The sequence below is a fragment of the Bombina bombina genome, chromosome 12 (genome assembly GCF_027579735.1).
Source record: "Bombina bombina isolate aBomBom1 chromosome 12, aBomBom1.pri, whole genome shotgun sequence".
NCBI classification, from domain to species: Eukaryota; Metazoa; Chordata; class Amphibia; order Anura; family Bombinatoridae; genus Bombina; species Bombina bombina.
The window spans coordinates 48,573,598-48,595,404 of NC_069510.1; the positions used below are offsets into that span (position 1 = coordinate 48,573,598).

The following is a 21,807-nucleotide window of genomic DNA, read 5'->3' on the forward strand; positions in this document are numbered from 1 at the left end:
GGTGGCAACCCTACATCATGCCCTGTTTCTAGTACCTGGCATTGCCCAAACTGTGTCATTGTCTCATCATGCCCTGTTGATAGTTACCTGGCACGGTCCAAACTGTGTCATTTTCTCATCATGCCCTGTTGCTAGTACCTGGCACTGTCCAAACTGTGTCATTGTCTCATCATGCCCTGCTCCTAGCTTGCTCAGTACGGTACCGCCCAGACTAAACCATCCCTGATCCTTTGACTTCACCCCTAGAGCTACCGCCCACTTAAACCTGAGTCAACCAAAGCGGACACCAGCAGATCACAGCTCCGCCCACCCGGCACCTGTTTTATCCCAGCGCCCAGGTCCCGAGCTTCCCGCGAAAATGACGTCACGCACCAACCAACCCTGCCACCTCTTGCCCCGCCCGAAAACACCAGCGTACTCCTCCCCAATCCCTCTTGCCTATTGGTTAACGCGTGCCGGTCGCTTGCCGTAGCTCCCTACTCTGATTGGTTGTTTCGTGGTCTCCCCGGCTAGAGTGTGAGACACCTATACACACACAGCGGGGCCACGCGCTAGCCCGGCCCCTTTGTAGTTCGCGTGGTCACACAGTAACGGCAGCGCGTGGCGGTCTAAATCTCGCTTACAGCTGCCCGCACGAGCTTCAGGCGCCTCGTCCGGCGATCTTGTGGCTGAGGCAGAAGAAGGGAGCGGAGGGGGGGAGCGTGTCGTGACAGCACCCTCCCTCCTCAACATGACTGACTTCAAGTTGGGCATTGTACGGTTGGGCCGAGTGGCCGGCAAGGTGAGTCCTGTTCTCCATGTATGAGGGGTGAGAGAGACGGTATTTACCTCATGGCGTGTCCTGTCAACTACGTATAGCCCGGCCTCCTCGGCCTAAGGTGCTGTCAGGGCTCCCACGTGTGCTGCACACCGCGGCCTGGCACAGGGCTGTCACATTATAACTAGACAACGCTTCACTTTATATTGACTGTATCACTGCGCTTCCTACTTCACTCCCATGTCTGGCACTTTTTTTTTTTATTCCAACCCATAGTAATGTTATTATCAGCTTTGTTTTGCTGGACACTAACAACTGTGCATTCATTGTATATGTAGATAATTGTGCTTTATTTATAGCTCCAACATATTCTGCAGGGTGCAATAAATCTAAATAAGACTGATAGAAAAACTTGTAAGGGGCCAGAGAAAACATTGACAAACAATAGGAATTGAGGCACACTCAAGTAAGAATTAAACTTAAATGATTCAGAGCAGCAACTTTCTAATTTACTCTACTATTATGATTGTTTTGTCTTTCTCTTGCTATCTTTTAGTTGAAAAAGAAGGCTAAGGAGCCAGCCAAATTTTGGTTTCCGAACACTGGATGCCACTTGTTTGTTGGTGGGTGAATTTATCCACCAATCAGCAAGGACAACCCAGGTTGTTCACCAAAAATGGTCCGGCATCTAAACTTACTTTCTTGCTTTTCAAATAAAGATACAAAGAGAATGACGAAAATGTGATAATAGGAGTAAATTAGAAAGCTTTCTAAAATTGCATGCTCTTTCTGAATCACAAAAGGAAAAAAATTGGGTTCATTGTCCCTTTAAATGATTCAGATTAGAGCAGCAATTTTAAATTCTAAAATCTTTTCCATTTACTTTCATTAACAAAATATGCAGTCTTTTTATATTTACACTTTTTGAGTCACCAGCTCCTACTGAGCATGTGCAAGACATCACAGAATATATGTATATGCCTTTGTGATTGGCTGATGGCTGTCCCATCATATAGGAGTGGAAAAATACATAACTGACAGTTTTCAGGAAAAGAAATCTACTAATTTGAAGTTCAGACTTTGCTTTTGCATTCTTATCACGCATTTGTTGAGTATGCAAATATACTGTATTTGTCCTTTAAACACTGTATGGGGAATATACCATTTTGCATTTAATGCACCCTGAACCATTACAAGAAATAAGTATTTTTTTTTCTATTAGTGGACTATCTCCTAAGAACAGTGAGAGTGAATGAGAAAGCGAGATGATAGGACTATATATTATGTAGGTGTTTTATAGAGTCTTGCTGTACACTCTTGCTTTCCAATCTTTAACTTTTAGGTGCTCACTGTCTCACATGCTTACTTTTTCCACTGTTTGTGCTGGGGTAGTAGTCCGTTAATAGGTAAAGTCCATATTTCTTGTTCATGGTCTACAGCAGGGTTCTTTAAAGCAGTGTTTCTCAACTGTGGTCCTAAAGTACCCCAACAGGCCTGGTTTATTATATCTGAACTAGTGCACAGGTGACGTAATCATCTAATCAGTAACCATGGTTACTAACCTGCTCTCATCCATCAGCTGATTATTTCACCTGTGCTCTAGTTCAGCTATAATGAAAACCAGAACTGTTGGGGGTACTTGAGGGCCGCGGTTGAGAAACACTGCTTTTAACAGGTTGTGACCCTTTCCTGGATTGCAACACCATATTTACAAAGTCACAGGTTGTATGAGTGTGTGGTGTGTTAACTTTTATAACACACTTAATTTTGACTAAAATCAGTAATACTGTACACACACATTTTAGCCACTTTGACAAAAATTGCTTTCTTATGTATTACTTTAGAAATAAAGTACCCTGGTCTAGAGAATCTAAGGTCTATTAAATGCAAGATGGTATTCATCATTAACTGTTTAATTATGCATATATTTTTATAAAAAAAAGTGTGCTTTTGTTATTTAGCTTGCTTTTACTGTACTTTTAAAGCAGGGCTTGACAAACCCAGATGTCACAGAGACATTGGCTCTTAGGCTTTTACCCCCTGGCTCTTTATACAAATACAACTGTCTGACTTCTAAATATTCTAATTGGTTCTTAGATTTGTAAACAGATTTGACTACCCCTGCTTTAAAAAGCCATTATAGTTGAAAAATTACATGCAATATTTTTTTTTTATTTTTTTAAGAGCATGCATTTAGAAAACTAGCAACCCTGCAATGCTGTGGTTAAATGCAGTTGTAAGGGAGCTACAGAGTACTGCTGGTACTGAGCAGAAACTGACACTCCATTAGCAGCATTAGTTACACATATGGGTCATGTGACTGGCGCTGCTGATTTGGTCAGTGGCCATTTCAATTGGGACTAACAGGTTGCTAATTTCAATTGCGCTAACAAATTAGAGCTTGAAATTAGGCTTTAATGGCCCTTTAAAGACAGTGAACACCTTCAGCCAAGTCTAAAGCTTTTTAAATCAAATTATCATCTTGTTTGCAGTTGTTTAATAGCCGAGCTCCACTCACTATTTGGAGATAATCTAGGCATAATTCTGCCGACAAGGCTAGCCATGGCCGTTATGTTAGTATAAGGGTTATTGTTTGGAAGTTCTTATCTTCTTAAAGACATGAAACCCAAATAGAGTGTGACTTTCTAATTTACTTTTAAATTTTCTTTGTTCCGTTGGCAACTTGTTGAAAAGCAAGGACATGAGTTCTGGCATGCGTGTCTGAAGCGGCAGCTTTGCAAGTTTAAATTACATGCTTTCATTTATGTTTAATTTAAATAATTTTTTTATTTATTTCCACTACTCATCCTGGAACTTCTGCAGCTAAAAATGGAAGTTTTACATCCCTGCCAAATTGGTTGACCTGCTGTTTGCTGGGACCAGCAGTTCTCTGTGGCTCCCCAGCGGGATGTTATTTAAAAGGACAGCAAAATCAGAATGAAACGCTCATGATTCAGAGAGCATGTCGTTTTAAACATTTTTCCACTTTACTTCTATAATCAAATTTGCTTTGTTCTCTTGGTATCCTGATAAGAACTTAGGAATGTGCACATTGTTATAAAATTTTTTGAAAACACTGCTGTCAGATAGCCATACACATGCACGCTCCTGAGCTCACATATGGTTACTAACAGAACTTGGAAATACTAAACAAATTTTATAATAGAAGAAAAGTAAATAGGGAAGTTGTTTTAACCTTTTAACGCCGTTATGCCGTTCCATTCCGTCATAATTACACTGGGCTTTAGAGCCGTTATGACGGAATAGAACGGCATAACGGTTTTCAGCTCCTGTGCCCCCTCCAATATTTTGTTTGTTGTGGATACGGTTGGGGGATGTGCCTAGCACCTCTGGCACTCCCCCAGGATCCAATCAGCATGGAGGGGGTGTATCGATTGTCCCCTGTAACACTGTAGCAGCCAATGAGTGGAATCATTGGCTGTTACAAGTGTATCCGCTTCCTCTCTGCTCTAAGTGCGATCTGAGAGAGGAAGACAGTTTAGTGTTTGTAGTGCTAGAGAGGGGATGCTCTCTAGCACTACAAACACTGCTGCTGATCACTGAGCTGCTACAGTGATCAGCCTGTCAGGGCTTTGATCAGTGCCCAAAAGTTTATTTGTGGGGATCTTTAGTTATTATTAACCCCTTCCCTGCTGTTCCCAATCACTACCCTTCCCAGTTCCTTTTTTTTTTTTTTAGTTTATAAAAAAAATAAAAAAAATATATATATACTCATTTAAAAAAAAAAAAAATCTGAGGGAATATGGTGGGTGGGAATAGGTGGATGGTAATTGGGAGGTGGTAATTGGGGTGGTTTAGTGGGATTTTGGGGAAGGTGAAGTGGGAATTGGTGGTGGTGAAGTGGTAATTTGTACTGAAAAAAATCCCTTATGGCACGCTATTCAGCAGAAGAGGCTTATGCCATTCTTGCCGCAGATTCAGGGAGTGAAACCCTCTCTGCTCTGTCTGACAGCGCAACCCTTACGGCATCAGATATAGAGCCCCTGAGTGATGCATCTGATGCTGGTGCTCCCTGCCCGCCACCTAAAAGGAGGCGTCGCACAAATGACCAAAATTGGATACCCCCAAATTTCACTGCCCCAGAAATGCCAGAATTTACTGAGACTCCTGGCATCACAAGTGATGTTCCAGTATGTGAGCCAATAAACTATATGTCCCTGATTCTGACAGATACCATGTTTGAGCATATAGCTGCTCAAACAAATTTATATGCCAGCCAGTTACTGTCCAAAAATCCCCAATCTCTGTATGTCAGAAAAAATAGCTGGCACCCCACTGACATACCAGAGATTAAAAAGTTTTGGGCCCTGACATTTATAATGGGGATTGTGAAGAAACCCAGCATTCGTTCATACTGGAGCCAGAACCCCATCCTGGCTACCCCTCTTTTTCCAGGGGTTATGAAGAGGGACAGATATGAACAATTGCTGCGGTTTCTCCATTTTAATGATAATACCAAGTGCCCCCCCAAAAATGACCCCCTGCATGACAGGTTATATAAACTAAGGCCCCTGATAAGCCACCTGTCACAAAAATTTAAAGAAGTTTACATACCTGAGCAGGACATTTGCATTGATGAGTCCCTCATGAAATTTAAGGGGAGATTGCTTTTCAAGCAATATATACCATCCAAGAGGTCCCGCTATGGGGTAAAATTTTATAAGCTCTGTGAATGCAGTACTGGGTATACCTGGGCATTTCGCATCTACCAGGGAAAGGATAGCCACTTGGATCCACCTGGCTGCCCAGATTTGTAATGTGTGGGATCTCCTACTACCCCTGCTAAATAAAGGGTACCATTTGTGGCTCGATAATTTTTACACCAGCACAGAGCTATTAAAATTTTTATCTTATTTTGAAACCGTGGCCTGTGGCACAACAAGAAAAAATCGCAAAGGTTTCCCCCAGAAGCTGACATATGGAAAAAAAAGTAGGGGCACAACGTCAGCTTTACGCCACAATGAGCTACTGGCCCTTCGGTACACTGATAAAAAAGATGTGTACATGCTCTCCACAATGCACGATGAAGCTACAGTGCCAGTGTCTGTGAAGGGAAGATCTGCACAGATCCTAAAGCCAAAGTGCATTGTGGAGTACAACAAAAACATGGGGGTGGGGGGGTAGATTTAGCTGACCGGTGCCTGCAGCCATATCTAATTCAAAGAAAAACTAGAACTTGGTACAAAAAAGTAGCCTTTTATATTATGCAGATCGCAGTATATAATGCATATGTGCTGTACAAAAAAACAGGCACAGGGAAAACTTATACTTTTTTGGAATTTGTGTTAAATGTAACATCTGATATTTTGTTTAACCAGACCCCTAATCCTCCCACTGTTCAATCTGAAAATGTCGAGCGACTCTGTGGCAGGCATTTTCCCACTAGGATCCCCCCCACTGCCTGCAAATTAACACCCCAGAAAAGATGCAGAGTCTGCTATAAAAAAGGAGGGAGGAGGGATTCTAGTTACCATTGCCCTGACTGCCCCTCTCAACCTGGCCTCTGTATCACTGATTGCTTTCGAATATATCACACAGAGTTAAACTTTTAATTTGAAAGCAATCTGTATGTGTTCCTAATTTATTTTATTATTCTGTATTCCTAACTTCATAAATCCCCTGACCTTGTCCTGTCCCTTTATATGTTAAGCCCATCCACTCTAAGGCCATTATAAGTTATACAAAACAACTAAAATACTCCTTTTAGAATATCCTGAGTTATCCACTTTTGCAAATGGTATGTCATGAGGGGGGTAATTTTCATTCCTGGGCTGCCATACTGTCTCAAAGGCAACATAGGTCCAGAAAATCAATTGCCAAATTTCTATGCAGACCCTATATTGGGCCCTGTAACTTCATAAAACCACATAAAACCTGTGCATAGGGGGTATTGTTGCACTTATGGGAGATCACTGAACACAGATATGGGTGTATTATAGCAGTAAAAAATATAATGATGTTGATCTAAATAGAAAAAAGGCAAAGTCTGTGTGAAAAAGCAAATAAAAAAAATATGACCACTAAATTTGACCAGGTTTTATGACTAAGTGGCTACAAAAAAAAGACTAAACATAGTCCTTTTTCAATACCCTTGGTTGTCTACTTTTGCAAATGGTATGCCATGGTGGGGTAATTTTCATTCCTGCGCTGCCATACTGTAACAAAGGTCCATAAAATCAATGTGCCCAATTTCCATGCAAATTGGCAGACCCTATATTGGGCGTTGTAACTTCCTGAAACCACATAAAACCTGTACATAGGGGGTATTGTTTTACTCATTGGACATCGCTGAACACAAAGATGGGTGTATTATAGCAGTAAAATATACAAGGATGATATAAACAGCAAAAAGGCAGTGTTTTTGTGATAAACTAAAACTGAAATATGAACGTTACCTTTGGCCAGATGTTGTGACTAAGTGGCTACAAACAAAGACTAAACATAGTCCTTTTTCAATACCCTGGGTTGTCTACTTTTATAAATGGTATGCCATGATAGGGTAATTTTCATTCCTGGGCTGCTATAATATCTCAAAGAGGACAAAGGCCCATAAAATGAATGTGCCAATTTTCCATGTAAATGGGCAGATCCCATATTTGGCCCTGTAACATCTGTAAACCCCATAAAACCTGTACATGGGGGGTACTGTTTTACTCGTAGGACCTTGACAAACACTAATATGTGTGTTTTATAGCAGCAAAACATAAAAGGTTGATGACAGAGACAGCCAACGTGCAGTATTTGTGCAAAAAATGCATGCAACAAAAAGGACCATTACATTTGGCCAGGTGTTGTGACTAAGGGGCTTCACAAAAATATGTGACATGGGCCTTTTGGAATACCCTAGGGTGTCTTTTAAAAATGGTATGCCATGATGGGGTAATTTTCATTCCTGGGCTGCTATAATGTCTCAAAGAGGACATAGGCCCAGAAGGTGAATGTGCCAAATTTTCATGTAAATGGGCAGACCCCATATTTGGCCCTGTAACTTCTGTAAACCCCATAAAACCTTTACATGGGGGGTACTGTTGTACTTGTAGGACATTGAAAAACACTTGTGTGTTTTATAGCAGTAAAACATAAAAGCTTGATGACAGAAACAGCCAAAATGCAGTGTTTGGGCAAAAAACGCATTAAAAATAAATGAGCACTACATTTGGCCAGATGTTATGCCTAAGGGGCTTCACAAAAAGATGTCATGGCCCTTTTGGAATACCCTGGTGTGTCTTCTTTTGAAAATGGTATGCCATGATGGGGTAATTTTCATTCCTGGGCTGCTATAATGTCTCAAAGAGGACATAGGCACAGAAAATTAAGGTGCCAAATTTCCATGCATAAAAACTGAAATGGGCAGACCCCATATTTGGCCCTGTAGCTTCTGTAAACCCCATAAAACCTGTACATGGGGGGTACTGTTTTACTCGTAGGACCTTGACAAACGCTAATATGTGTGTTTTATAGCAGCAAAACATAAAAGGTTGATGACAGAGACAGCCAACGTGCAGTATTTGTGCAAAAAATGCATGCAACAAAAAGGACCATTACATTTGGCCAGGTGTTGTGACTAAGGGGCTTCACAAAAATATGTGACATGGGCCTTTTGGAATACCCTAGGGTGTCTTCTTTTAAAAATGGTATGCCATGATGGGGTAATTTTCATTCCTGGGCTGCTATGTCTCAAAGAGGACATAGGCCCAGAAGGTGAATGTGCCAAATTTTCATGTAAATGGGCAGACCCCATATTTGGCCCTGTAACTTCTGTAAACCCCATAAAACCTTTACATGGGGGGTACTGTTGTACTTGAAGGACATTGAAAAACACTTATGTGTGTTTTATAGCAGTAAAACATAAAAGCTTGATGACAGAAACAGCCAAAATGCAGTGTTTGGGCAAAAAACGCATTAAAAATAAATGAGCACTACATTTGGCCAGATGTTATGCCTAAGGGGCTTCACAAAAAGATGTGACATGGCCCTTTTGGAATACCCTGGGGTGTCTTCTTTTGAAAATGGTATGCCATGATGGGGTAATTGTCATTCCTGGGCTGCTATAATGTCTCAAAGAGGACATAGGCACAGAAAATTAAGGTGCCAAATTTCCATGCATAAAGACTGAAATGGGCAGACCCCATATTTGGCCCAGTAACTCCTGTAAACCCCGTGAAACCTGTACATGGGGGGTACTGTTGTACTCGTAGGACATTGACAAACACAAATATGTGTGTTTTATAGCAGTAAAACCTAAAAGCTTGATGACAGAAACAGCCAAAGTGCAGTGTTTGTGTAAAAAAAAACGCATGCAACAAAAATGACCACTACATTTGGCCAGGTGTTGACTAAGGGGCTTCACAAAAAGACGTGACATGGCCCTTTTGGAATACCCTAGGGTGTCTACTTTTGTAAATGGTATGCCATGATGGGGTTATTTTCATTCCTGGGCTGCTATAATGTATGAAAGGCAACTTAAGCCCAGAAAATGAATGTGCCAGATTTCTATGTAAATGGGTAGGCCGTATGTTGGGCCTTGTAAATTCCAGAAAACTCAAAAAACCTGTACATGGGGGGTATCGTTATACTCATGGGACATCGCTTAACACAAGTATGGGTGTTTTATTGCAGTAACATGTATCAGGATGATGATATTCACAATAAAATCCTTTGGAAAGCTTCAAATTTCTTAATTTCTCACACTTACTTTGATTTTTTTTTATATAAAATTATAGTTGAGAAATAAATCTTTTATGCCAAAAGAAAGCCCTATCTGTCCTCTAAAAAACAATATATAATTAGTGTGGGTGCACTTAATGTGAAAGGGGTAAATTATGGTTGAAAAGACATATAGCTGAAATTCAAGGTTTTGTTTACGTTCAGAACTTGAACAATTGCCTATGTCATGAAAGGGTTAAAAGGCCATGTTTATCCAATCCATTTAAAGTTGGACTTTACTATTCCTTTAACTCCTTTGCTGAGGTTAAACGAAATTCCACAGTGGATAATAAAAATGATAAAAGATGCTCTATTTAGGAAATTGCTTGACAAATCTGTTTACAAATTAGGAGCCAATAAGAATATTTGGCAGCTAGACAGTGGGATTTGTACATAGATAGAATAGCCCAAAAACTTAGGCGCCGTGGATAAAATTCTAGGAGCCAGTGGCTTCCCAGGCTCCTGGGTTTGTCGAGTCCTGATTTAGGGCATGCAATTTTTTACTCAACAGTGTCCCTTTAATGTATTATGGCATTGTACAATGACTGTTATAAACCTCTAATATAATAAATGTATGTTAAAATGTTTGTGATTCACTGGAGAAATATGTTAAATTAAATTTCTTAAGTTAAGTTTAATTCATCAAAATTGACATTACACTGTTTTCTTCAAAAACTTACCTTTTAATCCTGAATGCCGCTCCAGCGATTCCCCGGCCGTCGGAAGCCTCTGCAGACGTCAGAAATGACGAATCAGTCTTCCTCCAATCACAGCTCCCCCCCGGGGAAAATCTTAACCTGATGCAACTCTGTGATTGGAGGAAGCCAGATTCATCATTTTAGACCCCCGAAGATGGCTTGCTACAGGCGGAGGAAGTGCTACAGCGGCATTCGGGATTAAAAGTTAAGTTTTTGAAGAAAACAGTTAAATGTCAATTTTGATTAATTAAAATGCTCTTGTTTGTAATAGGTTTATTAAAAACCAGGCACTAACTCATCAAAATGGACCTTCACTTTAAATATTGAAATGCACTGATGTGTTTTGATTTTGTCTTAATGTCCTTTTTAATATTTTATTGTAGGCAACAGACTGATTTTAGGGGAATAAAATTAAACTAAATATTTGCCTTTCATGATCAAGAATCCAATGTTATAAACTTTTGGTAATGATGAAATGGTGATGCCTATTTCTGTAGCTAATGGGTTTTTTTGTTTTTTTTTGCAGATCAAATATACACTAATAGATGAACAAGATATCCCGTTGGTAGACAGCTATTCTTTTGAGGTAAGACTTAATTATTGGATATGAAACCCAATCCTTTTCTCGAATGATTCAGAGCATTCAATAATAAGCAACTTTCTAATTTACTTCTATTTTACTTCTATTATCAAATTTTCTTCGTTCTCTTGGTGTCTTGAAAAGCTGTTTTTTGTGTGTTTTTTTTTTTTTTTTTTTTTTTTTTTTTTTTTTTTTTAAATTGTATCCTGTCTGAATCACAAAATAATTTCTTGGGGTTTCTTATTTCTTTAAGACTGAGCTATCTTGCTATTTGATGCACTCCATATCATATTTCAGATTACTATAATTTTAACTACAATATTTGGTTTTAATATCCTGAAATAGTTGTAAGTTTATACTTACAAGCCTATAAATTCAACACAGCAGTTGATCAGTGACACACCCATCTAGAAAGTTGCTATGGGACCAGGGAGGATGAAGAGAATTGCACCTTTCACATCTGGGGAAATGATAATTCTAGTGTATGTAATGGATAGATATTGTCCTTTTTTCAGAATCAAACGTATCGGCAAATCCACTTAAAATATGGGTTCTCACTATTCAAAATCATGCAATGCAGTTCAAATTGCATGTCAAATATACCACACTTTGCCAGGTGATTATGTATATGAATTAAACTCACAGGCATTGTGTTCTGATTCTGACACGTCTCTCTCTGCAGGATTTGTAGTCTTTTTGTAATTCAGTATTCTTTTAACACCATAGTTAATTTGCACATAGGGCTTGTTCATCAGCGTTGATGAGCAAACTTTACTAAGCCCTTCATATGGCATAGAAGGTCACATCTGTTCTGTTTTTCACAGGCACGCATGGAAGTAGATGCAGATGGAAATGGCGCACAGATATTTGCTTTTGCATTCGATAAGTACAAAGGAAGAGGGTCAGGCCGTCTTCTCCATGAGTTGCTGTGGTATGTATTACAAAGAATAAGTGTTGACAATATTAATGGAATAGTCTAGTAAACATTACTCTTTCATGAGTCAGAGCATGCAACTTTCTAATTTACTACTATTGATTTTTCTTTATTTAAAAAAAGCTTAGAAACCGGCCCATTTTTGGTTCAGTATTTGGGTAGCGCTTGCTGATTGGATGGCTATATTTAGACACCAACCGGCAAGCGCTACCCAGGTGCTGAACCAAAAACGGGCCAGCTCCTAAGCTTTAAATTCCAGCTTTTTTAAATAGATACCAAGAGAACGAAGAGGAGTAAATTAGTTGCTTAAAATTGCATGTTCTATCTGAATCATGAAAGTTTAATTTTAAATAGACTTTCCTTTTAAAGGTACATTAGTTGCCCAGTTGTGCTGGCAGACTGCGAAATATATTTTATTCTTATGTGAAAAACATTTATTATCTTTATTGCTGCTTATTAATGTTCCTGATTTCCCTAATCTATCAACTTCCTTTTTAGGCAGCGGCACAAAGGAGGAATTGCACCTGGATTTCAGGTTATTCACTTAAATGGTATAACTGTTGATAACAGACTAGACAACTTACAAGTGGTTCCTTGGGGTTGGAGACCAAAGATAGAAGAGATAACTAGTAAACAAAGGTAATTTATGTTGCACTTATTAATAGTTTGTTTTCAAATGTGTAGTAGCCTTTGTGTCCACTATATTCTTGAAATTAAAGGGTTATCATAACCACACACGTGAAATGCTCTAATCCTTTAGTAGTCTAGGGTTGATAATCTTAAAGGGACAAATTCAATACAATTTTCAAAGTTTCCAATTTACTTCCGTTATCCAATTTGCTTTGTTTTTGTTATTCTTTGTTCAAGGGATACCTAGGTAGAGGTAGTGTGCACATTCCTGAAGCTTGACTGCTAATGTATAACATTGTTGCAAAACTGCTGCCCTATAGTGCTGCCGACACGTGCACACTCATAAGCTTATTTTACTGCTTTTCAACAAATGATAACACAAAGAAAATGAAGAATTTGATAACAGAAGTAAATTGGAAAGTTGTTTAAAAGTGTATGATCTATCTGAATCATGAAAGAAAAAAATTGTTTTTTATGTTCCTTTAAAATTACATGTTCTGTGTGTTTACCCCCGTAAGTTAGAAATACAGCTTTGCACTCAGAACTGCTGGTCCAGTGCAGAAAATGCAGCTATTCCAATCCGCAGTGCTACTTGCGCGACTCAGATGTGGAATTATCGCTGCTGATTGGATCGGCTGCGTTTTCCCCTCTGAACCAACAGTGCTCAGTGAGTTCCAACTGATGCTTCTACTGTTTAACTGCTTTGCTGGTGTTCAATACACAACAGATTATAGTAGTTTATGGTCGATTATGCTTTCATGGATTAGAAAATGTAGTTTTCAGACTATAATGGCCCTTAAACTGTGACGGATAAATGGTTTCATACAAAAATGCAGGGCTCGACAAACCCAGGAGCCTGTGTGCCACTGGCTCCTGAAATTTTACCCCTGACTCTTAGCTTTTGGGGGTTATTATCCATATATCTATAAACCAATACCACTGTCTGGTTCCTAAAAGTATGACTGGCACCTTAAACTGATTTGTCAACCCCTGCAGTAGTAGAGGGGTTTATGGATTATGGCACAAGGAGTACTAGGTGTGCATTAGCATCTAAATACATTCATTGTGCTGATATTTAATTGCTTGCATGTGTTATTTCAGGGAGCAGTCCCTCTATTGGTTAGCCATACAACAGCTTCCCACTGATCCTATAGAGGACTTGTTTCCTTTGCTGAATGTTACTCGCTGTTACAATGCTAATGGAGAAGTTGTTCGAGAGGAAGATAATTCGTGCACTTATTATGAATGTCACTACCCTCCATGCACAATGATGGAAAAACAGGTATGTTGCAAAAAAAATTTTGCTTCATGAATTAAAATTTTATTATCTTGATATTGCTTGGTAAAGTTGATAATCACTGCTCAATAGTCTTATATACCACATTCGGTAATTCACTATTCCACTCCTTACCTACTAGTAAGATAAGATGTGTTTTAAAATACATATTTTAGGCAATATAGAAATATCCTTCTGAGAACAGTTGACATGTTCTATAACTTTACTCCCCCCCCCCCCCCCCCTCCATATACACAGTTCCCCCTAACAAACACCTGTTGCATGTAATAGGGGGATCGGTAATATACTGCACCTGTTTAATTTTGTTACCACATTTCTAATACTTTCATCCTTATCCACTGATAACTTCAAAGCATATGAAAGTATCTATTCAAAGTAGTCATGTTTTTTCTTTTCCTTTTGTTTCCTACTAGTTACGGGAGTTTAATATTTGTGGCCGATGCCAACAAGCAAGATACTGTGGTACCCAATGTCAACAGAAAGACTGGCCTGCTCACAAAAAACACTGCTGCGAGAAGATAAGGATTTCGCAGTGTGAGCTTGAACCTGAACGGTGACTTGAGCGTCATAAGACTCTAACAATTCTCTACATAGGAGATTAAGAAACTATTTTGCACAGAGACTGGATTTTGTACCCGGAAGCACTGAGGATAACCCTGTGATGGAGTAAAAAAAGAGCTAGGTTGGACTTGACTTTCAGTGACTTAAAGGAACGGATCTCTTTTCCAGTGTTAGATTTACAATCACAAGGACTACTGTGAAAGCTCTCTTGTGAGCTTCTAATTTATGTTTGTAAAGTCAATGTACAGGTTTTTTAACTTTATTTTGGATGTTTGTTTTTTTGTTTTTTTTGCCCTGTGTCTTTAGTGAAGTACAAAATGCTTTTAATTGCCTTTCTTATGAATGGGCACAGAGCAATAGGCAACTTGAGGAGCAGTGTCAAATGGGATTTGGAAATAATATGCATGAAATATTGTAAAATTGAAAAAAAAAGTAAATGATTATACCTCATTAAACGCTCCTTTTTAAGTTTTATGTCTGCAGAACGAGTCCATCCCACGTTAAAGAAACCGGATTACTGTTAAGAATATTAGAGCAGCACTTAAAAGGACATAAAACAAGTTGGGATAGAGACAAAATATAATATGTACTTTAATTACTTCACCTGCAAATTTATACTGCAGTGCCTCGCCATTAACCCTTTCTTTTAAGTTTGATAAGGGGGGGGCGGATCAGACCGCTCCAGACAGCATGGCTATGTAACTAATTTTTGCTTACTTTTGAAAATTATTTTAAAATGCTTTTCAGCAAACTTTTTTTTTTTTTTTTTAAATGTAAACTTTTTTTAGTTGATTAGCCCTTTTAGGATATGCACAGATCTCGACATGTTTTATGGCACTTTAATGTAGAAATCTTCATTCACGAGGACCATAGCAAGAGGTAAGTCCCAAAGATCTACTCAATTTTGAGAGCATGTGGTGGGGTGAGCTGTAGGACATAAATATATAGACTTCTATCTGGACAAGTTAGGTTTGTGAGGCTTTTAAGATATACCAGCCAAGACCAATAAAATAAATCGTATCTGCAAACGAAGGTTTGGTTTTTATCACCTCTGCTGCTGTGTTTGCTAGGGAAAAGTTCTATTGCCCTTTAGTTATCCCAATTCAAACAGTAAAGAAAATGTGTGTTCCTGTTATAGGGCTACCATGTTTAGTATTTACTATGCTGTATTGGTATGTCGCTGTGACAGGGGAAGAAGAATGTAGTAATGGGTAAAAACTATATTACTATTGAAGGGAAACATGAAATTGTGCTATTTAATTCATGTAGATATGTATGTAATCTATCTAAACCCCAAAAAGCATAAAGGGGGGAAAAAAAACTTAAATTCATGGTGGCAGCAACCCCATTTGTGTTGTACCCAACAGTAACCTTGGCTGCTAAGTTAATGTTTCTTTGTTAGTTTCCTTTCATTTTTATTTCCTTGGGAAACTTGATTTAACCCCTTAGCTACCTGGAATTTCAGAGAAACATTAGTCCACAGTATCAGAATATTTAGCATTTTGCTATCACTGTGTTTAAACAGGAATAGAGCTTTTTTTAAAAAATTTTTTTATTTAAGTATGAAAACTATTTACGTATGAATAACACTTTTGCAAACGTTGGGTTTTTAACTAAAATTATTTGCAACTACTGCAGTTATAAGGCAAATGGTTGCAAAAGCTTCTCTGGGATTCCATTTGTTGAGAAATAACAGATATGCATGGCTTTGCCATTGGTTCTTTGGCATTTTGAAGGCTGCTAGTTGCTGCTGTGCACCACACTTCTGAAATTCCCAACAGTGTAGGAGTTAATCAAATAGCTTGTAATAATATTTACTCTAGTTATAGGGGTTACCCTCACAAACACATCTGATCACTCCCCCCCCCCCCCCCACCACACACACACACTGGTCACCACCATATTAGGTACTAGCAGACAGTCTGCAGTTTAGGGCCTTTATTAATATTGCTCCTTTACCATATGCATGCAGATGCCTTCTGCCCCCAGTTGCAGTCTCCCCTGATAGTGGGGACCGCAGCATGTGCTACAGTGTTGGATATAGGTACTACATCAACACAATACTCTGGGCAAAGTACTGTGTGACATAGTATCTACACCCTATTGGCGCAAGGGGTTGATTGAAAAATGCATAGGCAATATAAGAAATCTCAGGGGACCTATTTGAAGAGCAATATGAGGCGTATAACAGCTGATGTAAAGGCAATGGTTTTCAGAATTAAGTAGCCATAGATGGGGGGGATGTATCGTTCTTGGTGAGTCAAAGCCGTCTAACCACCTACAAACCCCAGACAAAGGTTTGAGTTGGGTTCAGATTTAAGTATATTGCCCTTGTTGAACATTGTTTTAAATAAAGATTATTTTGAAGAGGCTTTCCTTTAATCTTACTATGACTTCTAGGAAAATATTGAATAAACTTCTGGATGATGTGCTACAGCTAGGGATTTTTTCCCCCTTGATGTAATGAGTATTTTGTTTGGTCCTAGTTTAGATGCCATTATTTCTACTGTAATGGGAGGTAAAGAAGCTTTTTGACCTTAAAGGGACAGTCAGCACCAGAATTGTTGTTTTAAAAGATAGATAATCCTTTAATTACCAATTCCCCAGTTCTGCATAACCAACAGTTATAATTATACACGTTTTACCTCTGTAATTACCTGTTATCTAAGCCTCAGCAGACTGACCCCTTATTTCAGTTCTTTTGACAGACTTGCAGTTTAGCCAATCAGAGCTGTCTCCATAGTAAATTCACGTGCATGAGCTCAATGTTATCTATATGAAACACGTGAACTAATGCCCTCTAGTGGTGAAAAACTATCAAAATGCATTTAGATTAGGAGGCCTTCAAGGTCTAAGAAATTAGCATATGAATCTCCTAGGTTTAGCTTTCAACTAAAAATACCAAGAGAGCAAAGCAAAACTGGTGATAAAAGTAAGTTGGAAAGTTGTTTAAAATGACATGCCCTATTTGAAACATGTTGTTTTTTTTTTTTTTTACTTGACTGTCCCTTTAAGAGACAAGAAGCCCAAAGGAAAGAACAGGGCTGCTAGTTTTTAGTTTCCTTTGCTAATCAAGCAAACAAAATTTGTCACTCAACAGAAAAATTATTTTATGAAATCTAACTAGAACAAGGCTCAACAGTCTGATTTTTTTTTTTTTTTTTTTTTTTTCTTCAGAGGACCTTGAATGTTCAAGAGCCCTGGGATTTAAATGTTATTTCCCAGGAATACAAAATAGGCATCAAAGCAATGCTTCCCAGAGGAAGTTTTCTTCTCACGTTCCAAAGGACCCTGCAAAGATAAAGGCTTGTTTTTTGTTTAGGATCTGGAACTCATTGGATCCATTGTTCCAGTTTTTATATCAGAAGGCAGACAATGTTTTTATTGTAACCTCTTTATAGTCTCCAAAAAAGAGGGAACTTACAGACCTATTTTGAACTTAAAAAATCTAAACCAGTTTCTCAGGGTTCCTGCTATCTAGATGGAAACAATTCTGACTATTCTTCCTTTTTTTCAACCAGGGCATTATACCACAATAGATTTGAAGGATGTATAACTTCATATTCCTATCCACAGGGACCATTGCTAGTTTCTACGGTTTTCCGTTTGTTGCTCTACCATTTGGTCTGGCTACAGCTCCCAGAATTTTTACCAAGGTTCTGGTAACTACTTGTCTGTAATCAGAGTTCAAGGTATTTCATTGACTCCATACCTGGACAGTATCTTGGTTCAGGCTCCATGTTTACCTTGAGCAGTATCTTATACCAACAATTGTGTTTCTTTGCAATCATAGTTGGAGAATCAATGTTCCAAAGAATCCCCTGTCTTCCCAGACCAGAGTCTTTTTTTTTTTTTTTTTTTTTTTGAGTCATAGACTCAGTATCAATGAGAATTTTCTTAAAAGATTAAAGGAGGTTAAAGTTAGTCATGTGCAAGGCTTTAGTCACTTTCCAAATCTTACTGTGGCTCTATGTATGGAGGTGTTAGGCCTGATTGCTGCATCAGATGCTATTCCATTTGAAGGTTTTACACGAGGCTTCTTCAACTTTGCATGTTATGTCAGTGGTGCAAAGATTACTCATCTTTTCCAAAAGATCCTCTTAGATCCCATAACAAAGCAGTCTCTATACTGGTGTGGGGGGGGGGGGGGGAATCACCAGTCTATTGTTCTGGGGGCATCTTTTGTCTGGCCAATTTGGTCAAAAATCATGACATATGCAAGACAACTGTGGCTTATGTCAATCATCAAAAGGGAACTCACAGTTGCCTAGCAATGAAGGATGTCTCTTGAATTCAGTCTTTGGTAGAAAACATTTCTTTCATTTTGGCAATTTGTATCCCAGGTGTGAACCCTTCATCTAGGGCACTGGTTTTCAAACCTGTCCTCAGGCCTCCCTAACGGTTCATGTTTTGAGGTTATCTGAACTAGAGCACAGGTGAACCAATCAGCTGATTAATAAACGTGGTTATTTTACCTGCTCTCATCCAACGTAATCCAGAAAACCTGGACTGTTGGGGAGGCCTGAGGACAGGTTTGAAAAACAGTGATCTAGAGGAAAGGTCTCTTTATCTGGTTGTTTACAATCTGATTGTATAGTGGTTGGTTCTTACAGAAATAGACCTCATTGCTTCACGTTTAAACAAGCTTCCCAGATACTTTTCGAGATCCAGGGATCCTCAAGTAAAGGTTGTAGACGCTCTAGCAGCAGCTCCTTGCTCCTTTTTGTCTTTCTTAGAAATTTCCTTCAGTGGTTTAGTTACCAAGAGTGATGGCTCATATCAGTAAATCTGATTGCCTCTGCTTGGCCACACAGAACTTTGTTTGCAGATCTGGTTTAGATGTCGAGTTGTCATCTGTGGTCTTTCATTACGTCACATTCACGAACTTGTATCTCAAGGCCCTCAACTTGAAGGCTTGGAGATTGAAGGCCTGAAAGCCTGTTACACAAAAAAAAAAGTGTTTAAAATTTGGAAAGTTTTCTTTCCTGGTGTGAAAAACTAGGTTTCAGCTGGCATTCTTTTAGAATTCTTCAGCTTACAAGAAGATTTAGATACGGCTTGTCTGAGTCAGATTTCTGTATACCACAATAAAATTGCTAAACTTCCTGATATCTTGAGCTTTGCTCAAGCATTAATCCGGATAAGACCAGTGATAAAACCAAATTAAGATTCCAAAGAGGAAAAAATGTTTTAATGTGTTTTGCAGGTCTCTCTGTTATGAGCCTATACATAGTTTGAATATTCAGCATCTGTCTGGCAAGGTCTTTCTTTTAGCAATATCTTCTGCCAGAAGAGTTTCTGAATCGTCCGCTCTTTCTTGTGAGTCTTCTTATCCTGTTTCACCTGGATAAGGTGGTTTTAGGGAAAAAAAATACTTTTTATTAAGTGATCTCTTCTGATAACATCAATAGAGAAATTGCTGTTCCTTCTCAGGGGTTTTGGATTTATTTTATCAGTGGAAAAAAGGATGTTTTTTTAAATCCCTCCCTTTGTTATTACTTGTGTACTCCACCGCTTTGGTATTTGTTCCCATAAGTAATGGCTTGTGGACTCTCACCAACTTAAGAAAACAATTTATGCTTACCTGATAAATTTAGTTTCTTTCATGAGAAACCCACCCTCCTTTCTTACCTTTCTACTACTACTTGCTTGGCAATATGTCAGACTGACTTTCCTTGGAGTTTAGGGAATCTGTCCCCTCCTACTGGCCAGGATTTAAATTCCCAGGAGTTACGTCTCGCAGACTCTCATTACTATGGAAGACATTTATCATGTAAGCATAAATTGTATTTGCTAGAATTACATTTTTGCCATGTGCAATATGTTGGTATAATGACTATAGGTGAACACATTTTTGATAAGAATTTCAAGAACGATTCTACAATTGAAAGACGTGATGTTGTTCACTTCAGTAACATAGCTAGTTTTAAATTCAAAATCATTGATGTGGCTATGGTGCCACCTAGTGGTGGTAACAAATATAGAATACGAAACAAAAAACAAAACTTTATGTATACGTTAAAAACTAAATACCCTACAGGTTTAATATGGAAATGGGATAAGTTTTTTTTCTAGGATTGGAGGCACCATGTCTCACTGTCACTATAGCTATGGATATTGTAGGATGATATACCATCTAGTGTTCCAGCATCCTAGCAATAGTTTGTTCTGCTCCATTTTACTAATATTCCAAACCTGGTCCTTATGCCAATGCCCACAATCTCCTGGAAGGTTACATCCCATCTCTGGCAGCTTTTTTTTTATTAAAGCAATGGCTAACTTTTTAGAACACTGGGCTGATTTTTCACTAGGGTACAATTTGTACAGTAAGGATGGATTGCACCTGAATGACATGGGTGCAGGTGTGTTGGGGGAAAGGATGGTAGCACGTTTAGAGAACCTTTTAAACTAGGCAAAGGGGGGGAGGGTCAATTAGAACAAAATAGAACCGAGAGATCAGTCTCTGAATATGTCACTCCCTTAATATCTCAAGGAAAGGATGACTTAAGAAATGTCACATTAGAAAGTATAGAGGAAAGTACACCAAGTAGTAGCAAAAAGCACATGAAAATTAAATGTATGACAACAAATGCAAGAAGCATGACAGGTAAAATGGGGGAGCTGACGCTCTTAGTTGCAGAAGAGGACTATGATGTTATCAGTATAACTGAAACTTGGTGGGATGATTCACATGACTGGGCAGTTAACTTAGAGGGGTATACATTATTTAGGAGGGACAGGAATAATAAAAGGGGTGGAGGAATTTGCATGTATATTAAACCTGACCTTAAACCTACAATAAGGGAAGATATTTATGATACAAGTGACAATGTAGAGACCCTGTGGGTTGAAATAAAGAGTGGGGGGAAAAATCCTAAAAAAATATTACTAGGAACATGCTACAAGCCTCCCAACATTAGTGACCCGGAGGAAACTCAACTACTTATACAAATAGGTAAGGCTGCTAATAACAGTGCTGTAATTATGGGAGATTTTAACTACCCTGATATAAACTGGGCCAATGAAACTAGTAATTCAGCTAAGGGGGATATATTTTTAAATGTTCTCAGGGATAACTTCTTGTCACAATTAATAAAGGAGCCAACTAGGAGTAAAGCTATATTGGATTTAGTGCTATCAAACAATACAGATATAATATCAAACATAGAAGTTAAAGAACATTTGGGTAACAGTGATCATAACATGGTCACATTTGAAATCTCTTTTCATATGCAGTGTTTTAAAGGCTTAACTAAGACTTTTAATTTCAAGAAAGCAAAATTCAACGATTTAAGGAAATCATTAAATAATATAAATTGGGACAATGTATTTTCTAATAAAAATACAGAGGATAAATGGATAATATTTAAAAATTTGTTAAATAAATATACATATCAATACATACCATATGATTATAAAAATAAAAAAACTAAGCCGTTATGGCTAAATAAAAATGTGTTAAGAGAAATTAGGAAAAAACGTAGGGCATTTAAATTATTAAAAGAAAATAGTACAGACTCAGCATACAATATTTATAAGGAATGTAACAAAGCATGCAAAAAAAGCAATCACATTAGCCAAAATTGAAAATGAAAAATTAATTGCCAAGGATTCTAAGTCTAA

At 38.4% G+C, this 21,807-nt stretch overlaps 1 protein-coding gene across 1 annotated transcript; it reads left to right on the forward strand.

Moving 5' to 3' along the window:
- The first annotated feature begins 528 nt into the window (after positions 1 to 528).
- ZMYND19 (zinc finger MYND-type containing 19) lies at positions 529 to 16,556 on the forward strand. Its single transcript, XM_053695992.1, has 6 exons — positions 529 to 781; positions 10,709 to 10,768; positions 11,587 to 11,693; positions 12,195 to 12,335; positions 13,428 to 13,608; positions 14,037 to 16,556. The coding sequence occupies exons 1-6, from the start codon at positions 731 to 733 to the stop codon at positions 14,178 to 14,180; spliced, it is 684 nt and encodes a 227-aa protein (XP_053551967.1). The 5' UTR covers positions 529 to 730; the 3' UTR covers positions 14,181 to 16,556.
- Positions 16,557 to 21,807: the final 5,251 nt, after the last annotated feature.

Excerpts from the sequence above, each read along its gene's own strand:
- ZMYND19 (XM_053695992.1), top strand. The coding sequence starts at position 731 with ATGACTGACTTCAAGTTGGGCATTGTACGGTTGGGCCGAGTGGCCGGC. Across the intron at positions 782-10,708 it reads TGGGCCGAGTGGCCGGCAAG|ATCAAATATACACTAATAGA; the intron begins GTGAGTCCTGTT and ends TTTTTTTTGCAG. Across the intron at positions 10,769-11,586 it reads TAGACAGCTATTCTTTTGAG|GCACGCATGGAAGTAGATGC; the intron begins GTAAGACTTAAT and ends TGTTTTTCACAG.